This window comes from Anoplopoma fimbria, chromosome 14, assembly GCF_027596085.1.
Source record: "Anoplopoma fimbria isolate UVic2021 breed Golden Eagle Sablefish chromosome 14, Afim_UVic_2022, whole genome shotgun sequence".
Classification (NCBI taxonomy): Eukaryota; Metazoa; Chordata; class Actinopteri; order Perciformes; family Anoplopomatidae; genus Anoplopoma; species Anoplopoma fimbria.
This window is the reverse complement of record NC_072462.1, coordinates 20,162,785-20,184,611: the sequence shown is the minus strand read 5'-3', so window position 1 is coordinate 20,184,611 and position 21,827 is coordinate 20,162,785. Positions and strand designations below refer to the sequence as shown.

The following is a 21,827-nucleotide window of genomic DNA, read 5'->3' as shown; positions in this document are numbered from 1 at the left end:
TGCTAAATGCAGATAGGACAGTTGGCAATAAATCAGCCACTGTGTGAATGTGTAAATTCACAGTGCCCCTTCTAGAGCATGATAGATCTGACTATAATTACATGTGTGGGTTCCATTAAATTAATGTGTTTCAGACGTATTCTTATGGCTTGAATGACTACATTTTAGCCTTATTCTTTCAGCTACAGCCGGGGTTGTGAAATGGACTTCATGTTAAATGGCAGCTAAGGAAAGCTTTACCCTGATGTTTCAGAGCGTCAGAACATGAACATGCATCATACAAATCTGCACAAAAAGACAGGTGGAGTATTATTGTCCATCAGGACATGAAATGAAGATTTGATGGAACAATTTATATGATTAGCCAATGGCTGGACCCAGCCTCTGGACAGAGACAGACAGACACACACACAGACAGACACACACACACACAGACACACAACCTGCTGAAGCGTTCTTGAGTAATTACTGAACACCTATATGTTCAAGGGATACGGTTGTGTAGCTGACCCTGGCCTCCGTGCTGAAAGAGAAAAGGTTAACATGTGTTTTATGCTTTTAGTTCAACTGATAAAAAGAAGATTGCAAGTATTGTATTGTTATAAACTAAAGCAGAGTCAGATTCTCAGCCTAAATCCATCTCATCTGCCTGTCTATTTAAGCAACACCGCCATCTGCTGTTGTCATAGTGAGAGCACACCTTGTTTAACGTCAAGAAAAAACTTGGCATCTTTATTTGCATGGTTTACAAATCATCTGATAAACACAATTCAACCCGTTTTTACCCATCTACTTTTAGAGCTTCATGCAAGAAGATTGGATGATGCAAGTATCTTAAACCACATGAATGCTCTAGCTCACTGGGTCTTTGCCCACCCCCTCTCAAGCGCTCTCAGTAATCTCTTTAGGTCTGCTATTAGTTAAGGAACCATTGATTTTCCTGAATACATATTTCTAGAAACAGCTGATATTCCTAATTTAATTTTAGAAGTAGTTAATTATAATAAATCAATCAAAGGAGTTTAAGACGACATGTGAAGTTCATATTGCTCCCGTTTATCTATTCTCCACAGGATGGTCTCAGGTGTCACACTGAATTAATCGACTGGGTGTTGGACAGATCCATTCTGAGTGAGTGTGTGGAGACCAGATTCTATCATTACTCTTGAGCCTCTGCTTTATGGTCAGAGTCACATCTTCCCACCAGTGGAAACAACTGTAACTCCGCATCTGGTTTAAAAATAGTACTGTTGCCTATCCACACTCCTTAGTTTGGACCATACTCATCGCTAGTGTGATATGCAGTAGACAAACTTGAAGGATAAATTCACATTTTTTAAAGGCTGTCTTTAAACAATATTACCCATATTTATTTTAACCCTAAAACTTGAAATAAATGTGAAGTTATCCTTTTGTCAAGGTCTCCGTACAGTCACTATCTCTGTCCTTGGTCCTGAAACACAGAAACAAAGGCTGTGTCTCTCTCCAGGGTGCTGAGATATTCTAGCTCATGATCTTTTCCAAGAAAATCCCTCCCTAATTCATGAATTAGATATACCTTACCCCTTTGTTTCCCCCCTGATCTGGAAAACTTATGATTCACGGTTTGTTTGCATCATCCTTTGGCAGGTGAAGTGTCAAATAAGTGAATTTATCACATCTTTCAGTGCAGTAGTGTGATGTAACAACAAAGTATACCAAACGTTATTCATTAATTCTACATATGTTCCATCTGTAATATCAATTTTTTTACAATTTCAAACTCTGATAATGATGTTTGCATCTTCAATACCACTGTTGGAGCTGTATAATAACAATGCTCTGGATCTTAATTATGTTATCATAAACAGACTACATTGTATCTGTGAAATCAATTTTCTATATAAAAGAAAAGAAACAAAGGCATCAATTGGAATCACAAATAACTCCTTGAGTTGTTGGAAAGAAAAAGCTGTGGTCAAAAGGCTTCCATCATAACGAAGCAACACACAAAGTTTGTTTAATTAAGACAGAAGGGACAGCAGGTTCTCTCATTATCTCCTTAAAACATGGATTGGGAGTTCCATAGCACGATTATAGTAAGGAGCCCAGTACCAACTTTGTGTACACAGAAATGTATTAAAAATATAAACATAAACTGTGTATTTTACAAGTAAGAATATCTTAAAATCCCTGTGTTCGCAAAGGCACTTTAACGCGTTGCACCACTTCAGACGTGTTACATGTCATTAAGTTTAAATGTAATTTTAACAGTTTTTCTAAAATGCATTAATTGTAGCAATGCATTAATTCTATATTTCCCCAAAATGATACTGTGGTTTAAATAAATATGTACTTTTTTCTAACCATCACACAGTTGGTTTTACTTTCACTTCAATTTCCTCCGTCTTCTTTCTCTTTTCCTCCTCCTTGTTCCAGGTTCTGTCTGGTTTTGTAGTGTTCTTCTGGAAGGTTCCTTAGCTTCTCAGCGGCCTAAAAATACAAGAACACAGCAGTGCCAAGCTTTTAAACAGTTTTCAAGATAAAAATAGGGACAGAGAGCGACTACTACAATCCTGGTTTTGCATTATAATTAGTGTGCTGGAAGGGGTCAGCTTTTGATGGCCTGGGGAAGAAAACAAAGCCCCTGGCATCACATCTCAAATCGTATTACTTTAATTTTCAATACTTTAAATGGGTAGAAACAATGAGTAACCCTGTACGGCACAAAGCTGGGTGCATTTGACAATATTCACCTGTTCAGGGGTGAGGTCCCTTTGCTCCTGAGCCAGCATCTCATAGCCCACCATAAACTTCTTAACTGTAGCTGAGCGGAGCAGAGGAGGGTAGTAGTGAGCATGAAGCTGCCAATGAGAGTTGTCTTCTGTCAAATGGGGGCCGGTCGGGGCTCCTGAATGAAGAGAGGGAAACATTAGACTTGAGACACAGGAGCCATTATTACTCAGTCAATCAGAGGCTGTTTTAAGTTTAGTGTATTAGAACAAATTCCAAGTTTACAGCTGTAAAAGCATGTGAGACACTGTCAGGGATAACACAACAAAGTCCAGGACTTTTACCATCGTGGTCTGTGTTGTTCCATCGGTTCATCCAAGATGGGGACAGCTGTCAATCCACTGACAGACAAATATGCCATATTGTATTTGTCTTCCTTTAAATTCAATTTATCAACGTGCACATTTTCTTATTTGAACAAGTTACCTAGCAGCCTCTATTTGACCTTTTTTTTTAAACGCTAGTGGGTTTTGCACCTCATTAATTGCAAGAGGCAGTTTATTCAACTCCCAAAAACCAGCAGAGATCAAAGAAGCATTTCCCAACATGATTTTAAATCTAAAAAGATTCAGGTTTAGTTTCCTAAGCTCTGGTATTGTGTGTTCAAACGTGTTCACTCTGAGGACTGGTCTGTAAAGATTATCCAGCAGATGGGTTGAGGGTTTTACAGTCCTAAATATTATTCCATATTTGTGATTGTCTAAAATAAATTGTTTTAAATCTATGTGCAAGTTATATTCAAGTGTGGATTACCGTAGCGACAAAACCTCTCCCTGATGGAAGTAAAATGTGCAAATGTGTACACGATATTTAAATGTTCTCAATGTTTCTGCAAAACTGGAGGCCAGGTAAACACACAGACACAAACAGAACAACAGCACAATCAAACATTAAAGGCTAATTAAGGATATGCATAGCCAGGACACAACAAGCTCATTTATCTCCCTGTCGTCCACACCACATGAACAAGCCCCTCTGCTCATTAACGCCTTTAAGCTGCAGACCAGACACCCCCTATCAGGTAGCTAACAAGGTAAATCAGAGAAGCAGCCAGTGTTGACTCTGTGGGCAACAGAGCAATAATCTCACAAGTGCAATAAAAAAAAAAAACTAAGGATTTTAAAGTGATGAAGAACTTTTTGTGAGGAGGAACCGGTGATCCATTCTTTCAGAGATTGTTTTATATCACGACCACTGAGAATTCTCCGCTCTGGCAGGGGTCTACTCAATCCTGGTAACTGGACAGTATTGCCAGGCACCACTGACGCAGGTGTTTGTTTTCTTAATGAATGCAGCAGTATTACACTGTAGGTAATGAGAGCAACAGTTTAGGCTTCAGTGGTTTGGCCAAAAGGGCTTTGAGTTTGTGAAGTTTAGTTTGTCTGACCAATGCAAGTTAGATAAATCGCTAAGTGAGAAATGTTCCCTCTTTTTCTCAAGTAAAAGGCTTTTTAAGAGATTGTATTTGTCTAAATCAAGGATTCTAAGGATAGAAGGGCAAAAGTGAGTTGAAATGTGAAGTATTACACTGGGTTGAGATCTGATGAAAGCCACAGCATATTTTCACATCATTTTCATACTTAACATCCAGATATCTCTCGTTTCCTGATGTGGAAGCATTTTGCCTCACATTTGTCACCATCTCTTAGTCTAACTAATACGTGCAGATTAGTGCCAGAAGAATTGCATTATCACACAACTCAATAAATAGTCTTTAAGAGGGGCATTACCAAAGACACATTTTCAGTGATTTGCAACTGTATTTAACATTTAAGTACCTTCTTTGTTGCCTGTGATGCTTTCTGATCTTAGTGGGAGGGGATTAGGAGTACAAGTAGAAAAATATCTCTCTTTAAAAAAAAAACCACAAAAGCCATTCAAAAATCACAGAATCACAGGGACATTGTATTCATAATAAGAGACAGTTTCCTTACAATGGGGGCTGACCAGACAAGAATAAAGACTATGCAAGGACGAAACTAATGGATAGTAAAAGCAGGAAGAACAAAAATGAGGCTGAAGAGGCCAGATAAGAAATGAAGAGCGACAGATGCTCCTTTTAGTAGACAAATAACCACTTTTAAATATTTTTGGGTCTGTTTGTTCTGCTGCATGCGTGCAAACATATAATAGAGAGCATTTTTTTAGAATGAATTAAAACTTACAAATATTACTGGATACAGGACCACACATTTTAACAGTTACTGGTGTCACATTGAGCGACAAATCACAACACTGTACATTTTCTTCTACTTATATCCAGATTGTTGCAATGTTACGTAAGTCTGTGTCCCTATATACAGTATGTCTGTCTGTCTCTCTCTGTGTCCCAGACCTTCATCTAGCAAGTAATGTGGTGTGTGTTTTCCCCCTGAAGGAGTAATCAGGTAGCTTTATCTAATCCATGATTTCCCAGTTGACTCCAACACCATCCAACCACTTCTATCTCCACACTGCCACTAATAAGCCCAGCCCCAAATAAAAGCTGGCTGCTCCGAAATGAGCTTGAATAAAGCACAAACACAGATGGGGAGATAAGGCAACTCATTATGAGAGCCAGGTCTGTGTGTAGGTGATTGAATATGAGAGCGTGTATTTCCAAATTCGATGGTCGGCGTGCAGCATTTCTATGTGTGCATGTGTGACAGAATCACTGCGTGTAAACTCGCCCCAGCACATCAATTATAATCCCAGCAGTCTCTTTCCCCTTAATGAGGTTAAAATAAAACTATTGTTTGGGGAGTTTAAGGTTCTTTTGCCAATAAAATAAAATAAAATAAAAACTGACCATGGAAATATTCTGTCAACTGCAAGAATAGAATAGAAAACACCAGGACGCAGTAGCAGTTCATTAGAAAGGATAACATGTTAAATTGCACATTGCCAGAGGATTATGAAACTGCTTTTGGCAGTGAATATTGAGGCCTATTTGATGCAACAGCTGTTAGTAATAAATTAATTAAGTACCGTATTTTCCGCACTATAGGGCGCACTGGATTATAAGGCGCACTGTCAATGAATGGTCTATTTTCGATCTTTTTTCATATATAAGGCGCATCATATATAAGGCGCATTAAGCGAAACAAAACAGTCAGTCAGTCAAACTTCCTCCACTTCCGTACCATTGATTCATTAATGTTGAATTCTCTCGCAGCTGCTCTATTCCCATGTTCTACTGCGTGACTGACAGCCTTGAGTTTGAAGTCCGCGTCATAAGCGTGTCTCTTGACAGGAGCCATGTTGGGTCCTTATACACACACACTGTAATGTGATGGTGAAGCACAGTATGTATTACTCCGCGACGCTCCTGACTACGGTAGTTTACCAAAGTCGTACTAAAACATGTTGACAGAGCGCCGTGTACCACACAAAACCGCTTCGAGGTCAGTAAGCACAACCAGAATTAATCCATATATAAGGCGCTCCGGATTATAAGGCGCACTGTCGTTTTTTGAGAAAATTAAAGGCTTTTAAGTGCGCCTTATAGTGCGGAAAATACGGTACATCTTTAAGCTCTAACATTACAGTTGGCAGATTAAACTAAAATATCCATACACCACATGATACTATATGTAAAATGTGTTAAACTATAGTCAACATGCCTCTATATGCCCCTAATTAGTTATATTTTAGACAGATAAATTAGTAATCGTGGGCATTTAACATAGAGAGGAATTGTTTCCAGTAGGCCAGACAGAGCTAAAGTTATCTTACGTCAGACAAGGTAACGCTACGGTAGCTAAGTTAAACTCATATGAGTTGAAGCAATCTTCCTGGCTTTGCCCCGGACTCCTGGGTGCTATCCTAAATTTCAGCAAAGACACATCTGCAGTATGTCAGTTAGTTAACTTTAACGGCAACACTGGGGAAAGCTGCCTTTGGCTATACCACAATGCCTTAAAAACAGGACATTAGGACAAACAGCAGGGACACAGCATCAACAAGCAACACAATTTACATTTTATCAAGGACTGGGGAACATCTATGGCACAGTGCTGTAATAAAATAATTGTATACATTGGTAATGATGGAGATAATATAAAGGCCTAATTTGGTTGTATTGTTATTGATTTAAAAAAGTGTGTACATCACTTTTAAGTACCTCTTTGGCAGATGTTTTCCCCCATTTCTCCCTCAGCCTTGTAAAAATAATCATTCTCTTTGCCACAAAAAACAAGGTGAATCCACCAACTACCTGCGTATAACCTTCAACACATTGATGTTACACAGCCTTTCATTTTGTGTCCATCTAAGAAATAAAACACACACAAGATAAAAGCAAAAACTTAAGACAAGATCTGTAGGAGCCTTCACCACAGGCAACTGTAGACCGAGATTTGATGTCTGATAAAATAAAATGAAGAAAGTTAGTCGATTACCTCTCATGCCCTCTGCCCTTTTCGCCACACCACAGTTTGAGTGTATCAACCCTCTTTTTGAAAAAATGAATGTGGGCTGCCTTGCAAAAAAAAAACTAAAAACGACTGGCAGCAGCATGTCAGTGACCCAGGTGACCAGAAATGTTCACAAAGCTATAGCGCTTCATTCTCCAAAATGGATCTGAGACAAAATAATCAATACAAATTGCCACTCTTAAATCAACTTAAATTTGGATTAGTCTCTTCCTAACTATGGAGCTTTTGACTGAATCAAAACAAGAATAATTCAAACCTTGTTGTTAGTCATTACGTGCACACCTCATTGGCTTGAGGCTGTTCATGAAAGATGAAAAAGATCACAAAAAGCCCATCATTTGGGATTGGAAGAGTGAAATATAGACAAACAAGAGAAGAAAAGAGCTTGTTCACCTCAAAGATCTTGAAGTGATGAGAGCTTGGTGAGAAACGGGTATGCAGCCTGTCGAATGCCTGTCAGAGACACCCTCTGCAGTATGTGTACAAGTTGTCTTGGTAGTGCATCTAGATCCATGCTGCAGTGTTTATGTTCCCAGAATGGACATCATTCTGAATAAGAATGCCTTAGTCAGGGAGCAGTGAGGTTTCCTGTTGCAGGGGTTGAACCCGCACCCTTTTGCATATACAAGGATCACCCTGACCACTCAGCCATGATGGCACTGCTCTCCTTTCTGTCACACATCACTCATCGCATCACTGCACACTGCTAACCTTTGTTCCACTCAGAACCCGCTGCGAGGAGTTTGTCTGACAATGCTCACAATAGAATTCTCTCCTTTCCCTTACTGTCTCAGTACAGGTAAATATCATCCAATGAGGAGGAACAGCTGTCTCGATGGCAACCACCTTCAAGCGTGCAGTCTTCAACTGTTTGTGCAAGCTGCTTCTTCACAGCAGGCCAATTAAACACTTGCCTGGCCATAGTTAAACGAAGATTAATACTCGCATCTTGACTGTTGTGGGGTAAGGTATGTCAAAACACATTTATTTTGGGTTTCATCATCTGAGATCTTTGCAAATGTGTTTTGTCACTTTGAATGTTCTGTTAAAATGAAAAGGTAATTTGCTTGCTTATTCACCTTCTCTGTATCCTTTCTGCTTCTTTCATTTCCTCTGACTGCTGTTTCGCTGTGATGCAAAAGTAATGGTAACCGCAGGAGAATGGGGGAAGGATTCAGACTCACAAGGGAAAATAATCTGCTAAACTGAGCACGTTCAAGATGAGAAACTGTCACAAACATTGAAAAGAGAAACCTAAACTTCAAGCCATAGATATATCAAATGCACACATCAGATGTGTCAGTTAATTCTCAAGCTCAAATAACAAAAGCAAAACATTCTCCCATTTGGTTTAAAATTATTATAATACATTTCCTTCAGGGATAGGAACTTGTGAGTCATCTCCTGAAAGGAAAATCCAAAGAACACCTGAAAGCCCAGCAGATAACGACAAATAAATCTAACTCAAATTACTCACATACAAGGCTAAAATATCCAGCAAATATAAAGAGATTAAAAAACACTGGCTTGAATTAATACAAATTAAAGGTGCTCTGATTAATATTTCTATATCAGCAATAGATGAATGACTGTGATTTATGTGATTTAAGCAGGAGGAGACCAAAAAGTGAATATTGATTTAATATTCATCAGCTTGAAAGACACACGACTCCAAATGAATGCTAATGTTAAATAAGCCATTATATGCACACAAGACAACAGTTTTTCTGTTTCCCGATGCTACTTTAACTGATGGATAAAACCTGGAATAACACCATTAATTATCTTAACCTGTGAGAATGTGCGCTTTTATTCATGGTGATGTACGAGACAAAACATGAAATATGGTGATGTGTCTGAGTATTAAAGTGTTAATAAGTAGGTGACATCAAAACCGAAGAATTCTCATTTGTCAATGTATTACAGCAGAGATGATTGAAACGCAACAAGAGTTATCTTATCTGTCGGGAAAACACGCTGCATCTTAATTAACATACATTTTTCCAATGGCATTGGACAAGCTAATCAATATTCAACACTACACTAAGTCTTTTGAAATCCTGACTGACTCAACTTCACATATTTTATGACTTTTGCAGATAATGTGAATGAAGCTCATAAACATGGCAAACTGACAAAGTTAATTTGTTAACGGCTGGTCTGATATGTGAACAGCCTCCAGTTTGTAGCAGTATTTGTGTTCCAATCCATCAATCCATCCACAGATTTCATGTATTTAGATTAAAATTATCTTTTAATCTTTGCCACCAGCTGTCCCTCTCTCCTTCTGTCACTCTACAAAAGAAACTTTAAATAGGATATTGAAACTTTTTCTTTTTAACCCTCCCACTCTTTTGACTTACCGTGCCAGCCCATGGAGTAGGGGAACGAGATTTCAAACATATTGTCATACTTGGTCAGCAGTCGCTTCATAATGTCAGCCAGACCTGATAAACAGAATAGAAAACAGGAGCACAGAGGGAAGAGAAAGATGACATTTGTTAGTGAGTAGGGTAGTGATCAAATTAGGGTTTGTAATTTGAAGCATGCTACTTAATTGATCACCTGTAACAAGCTTATACATTATAAAAAGCATGTTTTATTACACAAAATCTTTATTAACAAATGAGTCTTGTAGTTTATTTCTCATACATCTGCCATTCTCTCCTCACGTATGCTCACTCATGATTTCCTCGCTGTCATTGTTCGGGGCTGTCAATCATGATATCAGTTGTTTAGATCAGCGGGTCTCCTCAATCCAATAGCACAGCGACACAATTACATCGTTAGCCTATCAACCTGCTGCTGTCTCCTTTTAAATATGATTGTCTCTCTACCTTCAGTACGTTCATGTTGCTGCTAGGCGCCCTTCCAATTCCCTGTCTCTGCCCAATCTTCGCAGATTCATCAGCTTCATCAACTCATCATTCTATCAGCCTCATCAGCCACCACCAGTGTCTGGACTCCACGGGGATTTATCTTGCTGCTGCTCAGGGCAGACACCCCTCGAGTACAAATCTCCCTGTAGAGTCCAAGCGCCAAAGACTCAAGACTGTATCATCACATATCATCTGTTAATAACAAACAATTATCTTTTCCTCATCGGACTTGTCTCACCTGATTGAACTGACACATGCCATTAAAAGCTCAACCAAATTCAATTTGGTATTTACAGTACTGAGTATTTGAAATATCAATAACATGATCACAATTGTTACAAAAAAAATGTCAACATTCTGATTTTTCAACAAATGGGCCAAACTAATTCAGAATACACTTGATTTAACATAATGATTCTGTACTATTTCAAAGGTTTATTGCAGACCATATATGCAGAGCACTTAGAACAAAATTCAACCCATTCTTGAGAAACTCTGATCTGAATTATATTTAAGACAATAAGAACATCTATGTACAAATTGTCTACATATAGGCTTCTTCTTTCTTATTAAAATGTTCTGGGCATTATATGCCTTTATTTGATAGCAACAGTGGTGAGAAGCTGGGAATGCAGGGAAAGAGAATAGGAGAATGACATGCAGCTTCGTTTGTGCTTTTTTAATGGATATATCCTTTTCCAGGGATGAATGGAAAAAAAACAAAAGCAGTCAAGTTAGATGTAAAGCTATATTTAAACTTCCAACATGACACCTTTCACAGTGCTATTTCTGTCACGTTAAAAACAGATGAAAATACTTATGTCCCAAACTCTTGTGGTAAAAGAACATTGTTGAGACAACTTTGACCATATTTGGTTGATACACGCTTGATTAATCGAATTCTTATTGGTGATTAGTTGATTAAATAACCATTAACATCCCTACACCAGTCACTCGCCTCAACAGATCCACCTGTTGTTTAAAATGGCTGTAGGCACTTCTGACTGTCAGTCTGTGTCGATTCTTCCCCATGTTCAGTGTGAAACAGCTGTAATGCACTGTGTCTCAGAAGACCGTTTTTATCTTGGTACCTTCGTCTTCACACCTTCACGACACAAAAAGTCAATCAGCCAAACAGACTCTCAGCTGTCAACAAGAAGTCTTCAAAATGAGCCAGTAGCTGATTCACAGATGCATTGGTGTGCGTCCTTGAGAGGGAACGGTATGTAATCTCAAAAGATCTCCTCAGCCTGAAGAGAATTAGTTCTCAGGCAACAACAACAACAACATCTGCTTGAGTCATCTAAACACCATAATGATAGGGAGAGAGGGAAGTGAACAACACGAAAAAACGAATTTATTTAACCATTAGCAAAGCATTTCGTTGCCTTATAAACTATGTAATAGTGGGAGGGCTGACATGCAACAAATACATGCGACCACCATAATCTACAATGTACCACATTTAATAAGCATAATGTTAGCTGTCGAGACATGCTTCATCCATTCATAATTAGCATCCAATAATTTAACATTGGCCCAAACTGCAAGAAGGTTTGGATTAAGTTTCTTATCTCATTGAGCTGATTTGAACTCCATGATCTTAAAGTTGCTTGAATGTGCTGTGAATGGAAGATGATAACACAACACACACACACACACACACACACACACACACACACACACACACACACACACACACACACACACAGACATATACATACACACATTAGGCCCCTTAGCCAGGAACCAAACCTGCAGGTTCCCCATGGAGTTGCTGCGTCCCCTTTAAACTAATCTTAATTACCTCAGCTCTCTCTCAGTCACTCACTGTCAATATCTTCACACTTACCCTCCCTCTCCTCTGTGGTCAGGTCATTGATCCTGAGGACATGTCGTCGCGGTAACAACAGCGTTTGGTAGGGCCACGTTGCCCAATATGGAACCACAGCCAGCCAATCAGAAGTCTCCACCACCACACGCTCCTAGAAAAGAGACACAATTTTTTTTTCTTTTTAGATTTGATGCTAAACTGATTTTTTTATTCTAGCAAAGTCAAAAACACTAATAGAAAGCTTGGTTCTGTTCCAGAATTAAAGGCGAACATAACTCAAAATGTTTAATGATGCAAACTACTCAAAATCCATCATTGTACCTTAACCTGAAACAACAGTACATTGTGTGGTTTGCTATATTTCCTCAACAAGGATGGTACATTTAAAAAAATAAAAAGTTCTAAAATTTCAATGTAAGACCAAAGTCATAGCTGGTTAATGGTCAACAGGTTGACAAAGTTGAGAATGTACAGGAAGGACCAAACAACAGTTTTTAGCCACGCTAGTACCATGGTTCTAGGAATGGAAATGCCGTTCTATTGGTGCAGACTGAAATATCCCAACAACTATTGGATGGTTTGCCAATTTTTTTTTTAAAGACATTCATGGTTCCCGGAGGATGAATCCAAGTGACTTCTGTGATCTATTGTCTTTCCTTTATAGTGCCACCATGCAGTTGATATTTGTGGTTTTTAGCACATTATCACTCAGAAGATCTACAACGCAATGCAATGCGCTAAAATATTGTTGAGTTAAACGCTGTTTCTAAACTTATTTCGGAATTGTTAAAACCTATTGGAACCAGTGAATCTGACCTGAAAATCAGAAATCAGTGTATACAATCTGAGCATCTATAATAAACATCATTCAGCTGGCTAAGCTCCTTGAACCCTCCTCTTCAGTGAATCAAAGTTCTTCAAAAACAGTTAGTCATCTTAGCAGTCAATTTATCAAACCTTATATTCCACATACGAGAGGACTGCTAGTCTCAGAACCATCTGCTACTACTTGACTTGTTGAACAACCTTTCCTCGTTTCATGATTTTGCTTCTCCTGTTTTTTTCTTGTAACCTTCTCTTTTCATGTCTGCTCTTTTTCTGACAGTCTTTTGGGTAATTACCTTAAATGATTTCAAAGCTGAAACGACAATACTTTACGAACATTTACTGTCATTAGTTATAATGAACACACATACATATACAGAGACAGTACACACACAGACTTGTTCAGACCGCTTTGGCTTAATAAGTATCCTCACAACATGTATTCAGACCAGAAGGACATGAATAAAAACGGTCTATTAAGTATAAAAAAAACGGTGTAAAGGTTGAATGGGCACGCTCTTACTTTACAACAAACGGAGTTCAAAATGGTTATAAAACAGGTCAGTGGCTGTTCGCAGCATGCAGCCTTATTACCATAAACTGTTTAAATGCAGAATGTGTCAGAAGCTGAGATTTAACAAGCTGATGAGTGGGCACAAACACGACCTGACCTTGGTATTACAATTCATCAGAAATAGATTAGCTCAGTGTATGTGTGTGTGTGTGTGTGTGTGTGTGTGTGTGTGTGTGTGTGTGTGTGTGTGTGTGTGTGTGTGTGTGTGTCTGTGTACTTGCATGCATGCTAAACAGCAGAAGTAAGAATCTTGTGAAAGTCAGCTTCATAATCCCAAAATCTATCTCTCCTCTGTTGTTTTACTTTGCATTGGATTTCCAGTAACCGCATGTTAACATATATTTCCCAAAACAATTCCCTATATGCCTCAGTCTGATAACGAACTGAAATGGAAAGGTTGGTGTGCAGGGGCCTTGGAGCATAAACAACAATTTGCAGCAGGGTTGATCGACCGAAGGGTGCCGTTCTTAAAGCTGTATTGATTGATTTGTTTTGGGCCACTTGGGGGCAGAAGAACTTCAAAACAAGCTGAAAAACATGACATCCTGACAGATAAATCACCTTTATAAAGTTGTTAAGCAAACAACTGCCTGTTTACACAGACAGCAAATGGAAAGCAACCTTGGCATTCATGTGCTTTTGACTACCAGATGATTGCAAGTCAAATTTTCACATTCCTTTTGGTCTTCACCAACTCCTGAGAGAATAAAGTGGTTCTTTAGCTGCTACATGCTTAGTCATGTTCACTGGCTAGTTGATAACTTTGTTTGTTTGAGGTTTATTGTTGGACAGTTTATTGTTGGACAGTGGATTCATTTATTAATTTGCTGAAAAGAGCTGCCTGCTGCTAGTGAAAACAGAGAGTGGTGAGACTGAACTGTACAGTAAACGGGCCATGAAACCAAAGCAATGATAATTGCCAGTGTGTAACATCGGCAGTTTATAAGAGACATGCCCGAGATAGGATGTTTAGCTTAGCCCTTCACATTCATGTAGCAAATTCATATCAATATGTCCCATAACACATTAGAGTTGTAGAGCACTCATCAAACCATCAAGCTAGCTAGCTAGGATTTTGTTCCTATATAGGTAAAAATGTTCATGATACAAACTGTATCATTTTAACTGTGTAAAACAAGTAAAATCAAACCTGTATGATTCTACCATCTGGTACAGGATGTCCAGGAGCCTCACTACTCTCCCCGACTCAACCTGAGCAGAGGCATAATCGGCCGGAATGAGTGCAGGGCCAGAGGTTTATGGCCTGAACATGTTTTGGGCAGAAAGGTGACTCAGTATTTACCATTTTCGTCCCACAGTACTTGAGTCCGGGGATCACAACTCAACCTTGTGGCACACAGAAGGCACACATTGCTTTTTTCTGGCTTGGTTGTAGCTAAGAAACGTTGTCTCATTCGATGAAACCTGCACATATTTTTTTTTATATATATATATATATATATAAATTAAACAGTGGGCTTCCTTTTTTCACAAACTCATTTCAGAAATATGGATTTGGGCCGATTGTTTTTTTTGTTGATTTTTTCTTTCCGTGTCATGATTTTTAGTTATTTTTCCTTATATTGCATTTATATAGTATGTCAGGGAAAAATATTAATGCCATTCTGTGTGAATAGTATCAAAACAAATTAAAACGAAAGAAAAAACATAGTTAGCAGTAACCAGACACCAAAGGAAAGAGAGAGTGTTTGGGCATCCCTGGCCATAAATCTCCCAGAGGTTTGAACAAACTTGTCCAGGCATTAGTGCATAATTAAGGCATCTACTGGGAATGCTGTGTTGTTTAAAACTGAGAGTAATCTAACTGAATCCTAATGAACTTTCCTTGCAGTATAGGATTCTACTTAGTGCCTGGTGCAATAACACTTTGACTATAGCTCCCGTTTCAATGAATATTTTCAAAGTAAGAAAATGAGGAGGGGATGAAAAGAAGGATTAATGGTATTAATGGTATATCTGTCTCTAAAGTTATAAGTGACACCATTATAAACAGTATTTTATGTTGTTATTCAAAACATTGACTCACCATATTATAATTCCTTCCTAAAATTTTATACAGCTTTCTCCACTTCATTCTTAATCTTCCTCACACTCTTTTTCCAGCATAACCGACCTCTGCTGCCTTTAACAGGATTATAAGGGAGCAGAATGGCGATAGAAAAACAAGAGAGAACCACGATGGAGAGGGAAGATTGAGGAGGAGGAGGAGGAGGAGGAGGGGCTGAGAGAAGATAAAGAGAGAGGGAGGAAGTGGAGGATGTCCTAAAACAGACACCTCACAGACTGCAAATCCAAAAGAGTTTTATTCAATTAGCTTAGAAAGTTTTGGTTTCAAAGTCAAGAGTGTCACCAGGGAGCCGAACCCCAATTCAAACTCCTCCAAACACTGCAGTGTGCCAATTTACGGTCCTAACCTCGGGTCAGAGAGACAGGAGCAAAAGGAGACACATACACACACACACACACACACACACACACACACACACACACACACACACACACACACACATGCTTCCACTCTGATTTTATAAAGGTCAGTCCCCATGAGCAGCTGTCTAGGAGATTCAAGCATCTACTCTACCCTTCTCGAAACTTTAATGCTATCCCCCCTCACACACACACACACACACACACACACACACACACACACACACACACACACACACACACACACACACACACACACACACACACACACACACACACACACACACACACACACACACACACACACACACACACACACACACACACACACTCCCAGTAGACCATGCAGGTATCAGCTCATTCCCTGAATGAATCAGTGGCTGTCTGATTTCTCTTTCCCGTCTTCCCGCCACATCTCTCTGTGCGACTTTGTGTCTCGGTTTCTGTCCTTACTCGTCTCCTTCCACTCTTTTGTCTCCTCATCATCAAGCCCATTCTCCCTCTGCAACTATTCTTGAAGAGGAATGTAATGCTTTTCTTTTTAGTTACTCAAAAGAACCAGCTTTAATTCAAGTGAAGAACAGGAAAAGAAAGACCCTACTCTTGAGACAGACCCCAAGTGGATTTCAGTCTTGTGTGGAGAGTGGCTAATCAGCAAAAAAAAAAAAAAGAATGGCTGTGATTTGTTGTAGGAAAGTGAAAAATTCAGAAAAAAAAAAACCATGAAAATTGATTCACTGTTAAGAAAATCATTCTGTCGTGGTTATATTGTCTAGTGTGAACGCAAAACTCAATAGCTGCATATATGGTGTGAAGTGAAGTTGAAATTATGTTTCATATATTGATTAGCCTAAAGCCAATATCTGACAAGTAACTTCCTGGAATCTGGCCAATAAAAAGTCCAGCACACAAGCCAATTTAAGGTAACGGCTGCTGGCTCCAGGTAAGTATTTATGGTATGGACATGAGAGTGATATTGATTATCTCACCTAATCCTCACTAAGAAGGCTAATAACCATATTTCCCCAAAATATTGAACTATTCCTTGAACCCTCATCCTTCCAACTGTTTTTGTTTTTATATCTCACAGGTGCTTTATTCTTTCATTTAAATTGTTCATGACTTTGTCCATCAATGTGTTCCTAATGACTTCATATCATTGTTTTCAGTTTCTGTTTTAATGAATGTTTTTAAATAACAATAACCCTCTGTTAAATAACAATAACCCTCTGTAAACATAATTCCAGTGAAATGTGGAAAAGTAATGGCATGGAGGCTTTCCATTCAGTCTGAAACAGATGTACCATACAGACACACAAGGAAACCCTTGGATAACACTGAACACACAGCACAATCAACATGGGAAGAAAGGTGATACATTGACATCAAATAATCCTCCTAAACCTGAATAACAAAAACGTGCAATCTGTTCATTACTACTTAAACTCGAAGGACGATTTAGGGTTGGAAGTCTAAAAGGTAAAGTGATAAAGTGCTGCAAGGTAATCGCATTAGGACAAGATAAACCTGCAGCACATTAGATTGGCTTATCACTGGATAGACACAAGGGAACGCAGTTACAAGAAGGCTTTTAGCTTTGAATGTAACCCAAGATTAACTGCAGTGAATAACAAAGTAGCATAAGCAAGATCTCCTTCTACAGCTCCAGGTAGCGAAGTTAAGAAGTCATGGCTCTGTCAAGTTTAATCTGCTGTAGAGAGTTCCTTCACGGATCAAACCAAATCTCTGCTTACTAATCATAAAATCATAAAAACACGTTAAATGCACTCAAGGCTGCGTTAGACCATTTCATCGATGGTTACTGCTGCTGATGCTCCACACACATGACTGGAAAATCACTCAAATACACACATACAGTTTCCTTAATCTTCACACAGGTTAGAGATTGATGCCGCAGCATTATGCTAATGAGCATCTCTGCTGTCCAATGACGCGCTTCACTGACTGAAAGACAGGACGAGTATTCCGAATGGAGAAAAAAAGAGAGAGATGAAGTAAGTGAAAGAGAGAGAAGCATGTCGGGAAAGGGTGGCAGTGGAAGGATTAAGGGAGAGGCATTGAGGATTGTCATGGTGAGCAAAATATGATGTCAACATTTTTCATTAATCTCATGTTTAAAGACTTTTTTAAAGCATTCCTCTGATGTTTATTATTTACCATTATCACACAGTCAGCTAAAATGCCTGCTCCATCATCATTTAATGATATTTGTCATGGTCATCAAATCCAAATATTAGTGAATAATCAATTAGGCCGTTCAAAATAAGCACTTAATTTAATCAAACATGCCTTTTAAGTCATGTATTATTGCTTGATTTAATGTGATCGACCTCTATAGCCTGGGATGCCAGATTCGATGCATGTCTTCCCATGAAACATTTCTTAGAGAAGATATTACCTGGACTATTTAACATTAATTTTAAGACTAAATGTTTAAAGCTGCTTTTGTATTAAGTTGTATTAACTATTAATGAAAGCTACACACTGTTTATTTAAGAAAATGCAACCATGTAGCCACTTTCAATTTTCAACACTTAAAATCCCTAAAACTAATTATAAACTGCAGACCTCACGCCTCTCATTGTGTGTTTTCTGTTAGTCAAATTTCCATGTAAATGAAAAAAAACTAATAACTGCCTACTCTGTATGACTGTTGAAAGTTATTCTCAAAAATGTACACAACCAAAATTAAAGTATAACAAGCTTGAGACCAAGGGACAGTGCATTACAAGCCTTTGAGGTCAAATGTAGCTTTCAATATTCTTAATAGACATTATTTGCATTGGTGTATGTATGTGTATAGGTGTACCTTTTTCTCAGCCTCTTGTTTGGCGTACTGCAGCAGCATTGGTTCTCCGTGTTTCTGATGGTAGGCTCTCTGACAGCGGTCTGACAGAGCCGGCTCATTAGGAAGGAAGTTGCTGGCCCACACCTATAATATAACAGGAGGGAAGAAGATGGAGGAAGATGATGAGGATGACACATAACAGAAATGTAAAACCTTAGAGGTAACTATGTGTGTGTGTGTGTTCTACCCTCTGTTTAGAAAATTAAAGGAGTAATAAGCAATATGCCCACTTTTTTCCCCTGCTGCTCTAATTCCAAATCACCTCATTCATTTTAAAAAGGGTAATTCATCAATACCATTCAGTAAATTAATGTTTCACAGGTACATATTTTTTTGGTTTCAAAAGTCACGCTTTTTAGATTGATAAATGTGTGCTCCCCTGCAGCCACTGGCTTTCATTTATTTCAATACAGTGTGAAAATCAACTTGCAGACACTAAAACGTAATTGAGATAGGTCCTTCATCACAGTGAACAGCGTGGTTCCATGCACAGGCCCTGAAATCATATTTTCTCAATCAGCTTCTCACTGAGAGCGTAAGGGTCTTAAAGTACATGAACACAAAATGTTCATCAGTTGGAACAGCTGTGGTTATTTTAGGACACGTTTTCCGTATTCTTCTTTGTCCGTGCTTGTGTCACTAGTCTGGAGTGGGCGGGGCTCTCAGTTGGTAAAAAGGTGATGTCAGGCATTTCTGTGCATCAATCATGTTTTAGCAATATTTGAATCAAAATGTGATGACAGTTGTCGAGTTGTTTGCTATGATGCCTGGTCACTGTCAATCAAATCGGACTAAACCACACCCACAAAGTCCTGATGAAGCAGATTAGCTGAGTTTTTGAAAGTTAAACTAATAATATTTAAGGGTATTAAACAATAAAGAGAAGATAATGATTTCAGGGACTTAGATGCACATTGATGGGTAATAATGTTGTTTTATGACCAATGTATTCCACAGTGACACCTGCCCAGTCCTCCATCTCTTCCTCTACATCCTCACAACTTTTCCGTTCCTCCGTAGCCTCCCTGCATTGTTCTGGAATTTGTCACAACTCACCAAATGCCCTCAGAGTTTCCCACCCATTGCAAGAACCTGATCCTGTTCCTCCCTATACAGCTGTCCCTCAAAAATTCCCAGCATTTATACCAGCTCTTTTGGACGTATTGGCCTACACTGACGCCTGCACACCCATTGTCGAAGTGGGTGTTGTGCCATTGAGTCAACCAAACGTGCCCTTTTTGGGCCTCATCCCTGTTGCCCAATACCTGAATTGTCTGCTTCTACGGTGTCATGGCACTGTTGCATAGTAATGTAGTTGACAGTGTTGATACGATGGAATTAAAAAAAATAAAAAATAGATTTGGAAATTGTGAGAAGTCATATTAAGAATATGTAATTTTTAGTTAACGGGTTGAAATAGGAAAAAACACTGTTATGATCTTGTATTGCCCTATACATAGATACATGTATCGGCAGATTTGGGGGGGATTTACTGTACATTGGAACTCTTTTCTTCACTTGCAGATAAACACATACAATACACTACAAATATAAATACTGCCATGCATAATGCTAAGGTCACACTTAATTACAGCGGTGTCAAACATTTTAACTAACCAACACAACACCCTTCAATGTGTCCATAGAGACAGAAACACACTCACTGACCAAATAAGCTTCCTGTCTGTGATTAACAACACCTTTTTAAAAAAATAAAAAATAAAAAGGGTTACAAGTTCAAAGCAGCTATTTTGATGTTGAGACTTTCCTCTCATCAGCCACCAACTGGCATTCTCTGTGAGACGGTATTCTCCCTCAATGAGATGCTGCTATTCACTTTGATTGAAACAGTAAACATCCCTAGAGAAAACAGACAGTTTGACGCTCTAAAACAGATGAGATGCTGCAGGTCATTTCATTCGAGGAAAACATTCATCTACGTTACAGCACTATATATGTTCATTTTCAATCACGCTTTGGAGGAAACGCTTCGAGGCTGCCGATTTAGCTTTGTAATGTACTTCTACTGCATTCCAGAAAGCTCTTTATGGATAACAGTGAACATCACGACAGACATTGGGGTTATTTATGTTTGCACTTAATGGTATTTTAAGGAGAGCCAAATGACTCTAGCGTGTAACAAACTGACTCACTGCTGCGTGATAAATCCGTACCTGAGATGACAGTGGCTGGGGTTTTGAAAAGGAGGTATTCAACATATGGTATGTTTGTTGTAATTAACATCCAAACTAATGGACACAAGTATATGCAGGAATGCAAATCTAAATATACATATTCTTTCTCTGATCAGTGAGACCTTCAGCTGAATATTGATTAGTTATTGCTGCACTGAGGAGCAAAGCAGTGTGTGTGTGTGTTTCTAATGGACAGTGGTCTTTCTTTTGGCCTCTAGTTTTGGTTACTCTTTATTATTTTGGAGCTTTGAGGCCTTTTAAAGTAGATTTTTACTGAAAGTAACATATTTGTGTCACCAGGAGTAGGTTTTCCAATTATAATATTCCAGTGCATGAACAGGGTAATGATCAGAGGCATTCTGTGCCACTTTTAGGAGCACTGCTTCAGGCTGCATGGCAAATTGTTTTCTGATTAAACACGTTTCACCCAGAATGCAGTGTAGAAATCACAACAGATCAAAAAATAGTGTATCAACTTCATGGGGAGAACGGTAAAAAGGGTCCTTTTGATGATCAAGGAGCTTTGTTATTTCTTTTTAATTTTTTAGTTATTTATGAGTGTCCTGCTGGCCTTGCCTCTATATATCTGTATTGTTTGGAGTTTAGATTCATGACTCATACTTAGTAAAGCAAATGCAATAAAAATATTCTGCAGAAAACTGGGTATTATTCAAGTTTCTTGGCATTTTTGCCCTTGGTAAGAACACAATTACTGCAATGGCAGCAGAAATCATCCTAGCATGATGTTTTTATTAATGACTTTTTAATATTAGCTAAAGGCTGCACCGTGTTTATGATCATGATCAGAGAAGGATAGAAAGGGACAGACATGGTAAATGTGTGAACTATATGTATAAATACTGTACATCTGCATGCCTCCAGGCATGTGTAATCATGTCTGTGTGGATATATATATTTGCACGCCTGCCAACATCTGTGCTTGTGTGGCTCTATTTTATACACCTGTGTTTTTTGTATACACTGATCCCTCATCTATCAAGCAGACTGTTGAATCT

At 38.6% G+C, this 21,827-nt stretch overlaps 1 protein-coding gene across 1 annotated transcript in view; it reads right to left on the bottom strand.

Moving 5' to 3' along the window:
* Nucleotides 1-711: 711 nt before the first annotated feature.
* Nucleotides 712-21,827, bottom strand: part of galt (galactose-1-phosphate uridylyltransferase) — a 30,023-nt gene continuing 8,907 nt past the window's right edge. Inside the window, exons 7-11 of the mRNA XM_054612488.1 lie at nt 18,578-18,700; nt 11,919-12,051; nt 9,551-9,634; nt 2,736-2,890; nt 712-2,472 (exon numbers count right to left, since the gene is read on the bottom strand). Of these exons, the coding sequence (XP_054468463.1) occupies nt 2,374-2,472; nt 2,736-2,890; nt 9,551-9,634; nt 11,919-12,051; nt 18,578-18,700 (594 nt within the window). The 3' untranslated portion in view covers nt 712-2,373. The remainder of the gene's footprint in view (nt 2,473-2,735; nt 2,891-9,550; nt 9,635-11,918; nt 12,052-18,577; nt 18,701-21,827) is intronic.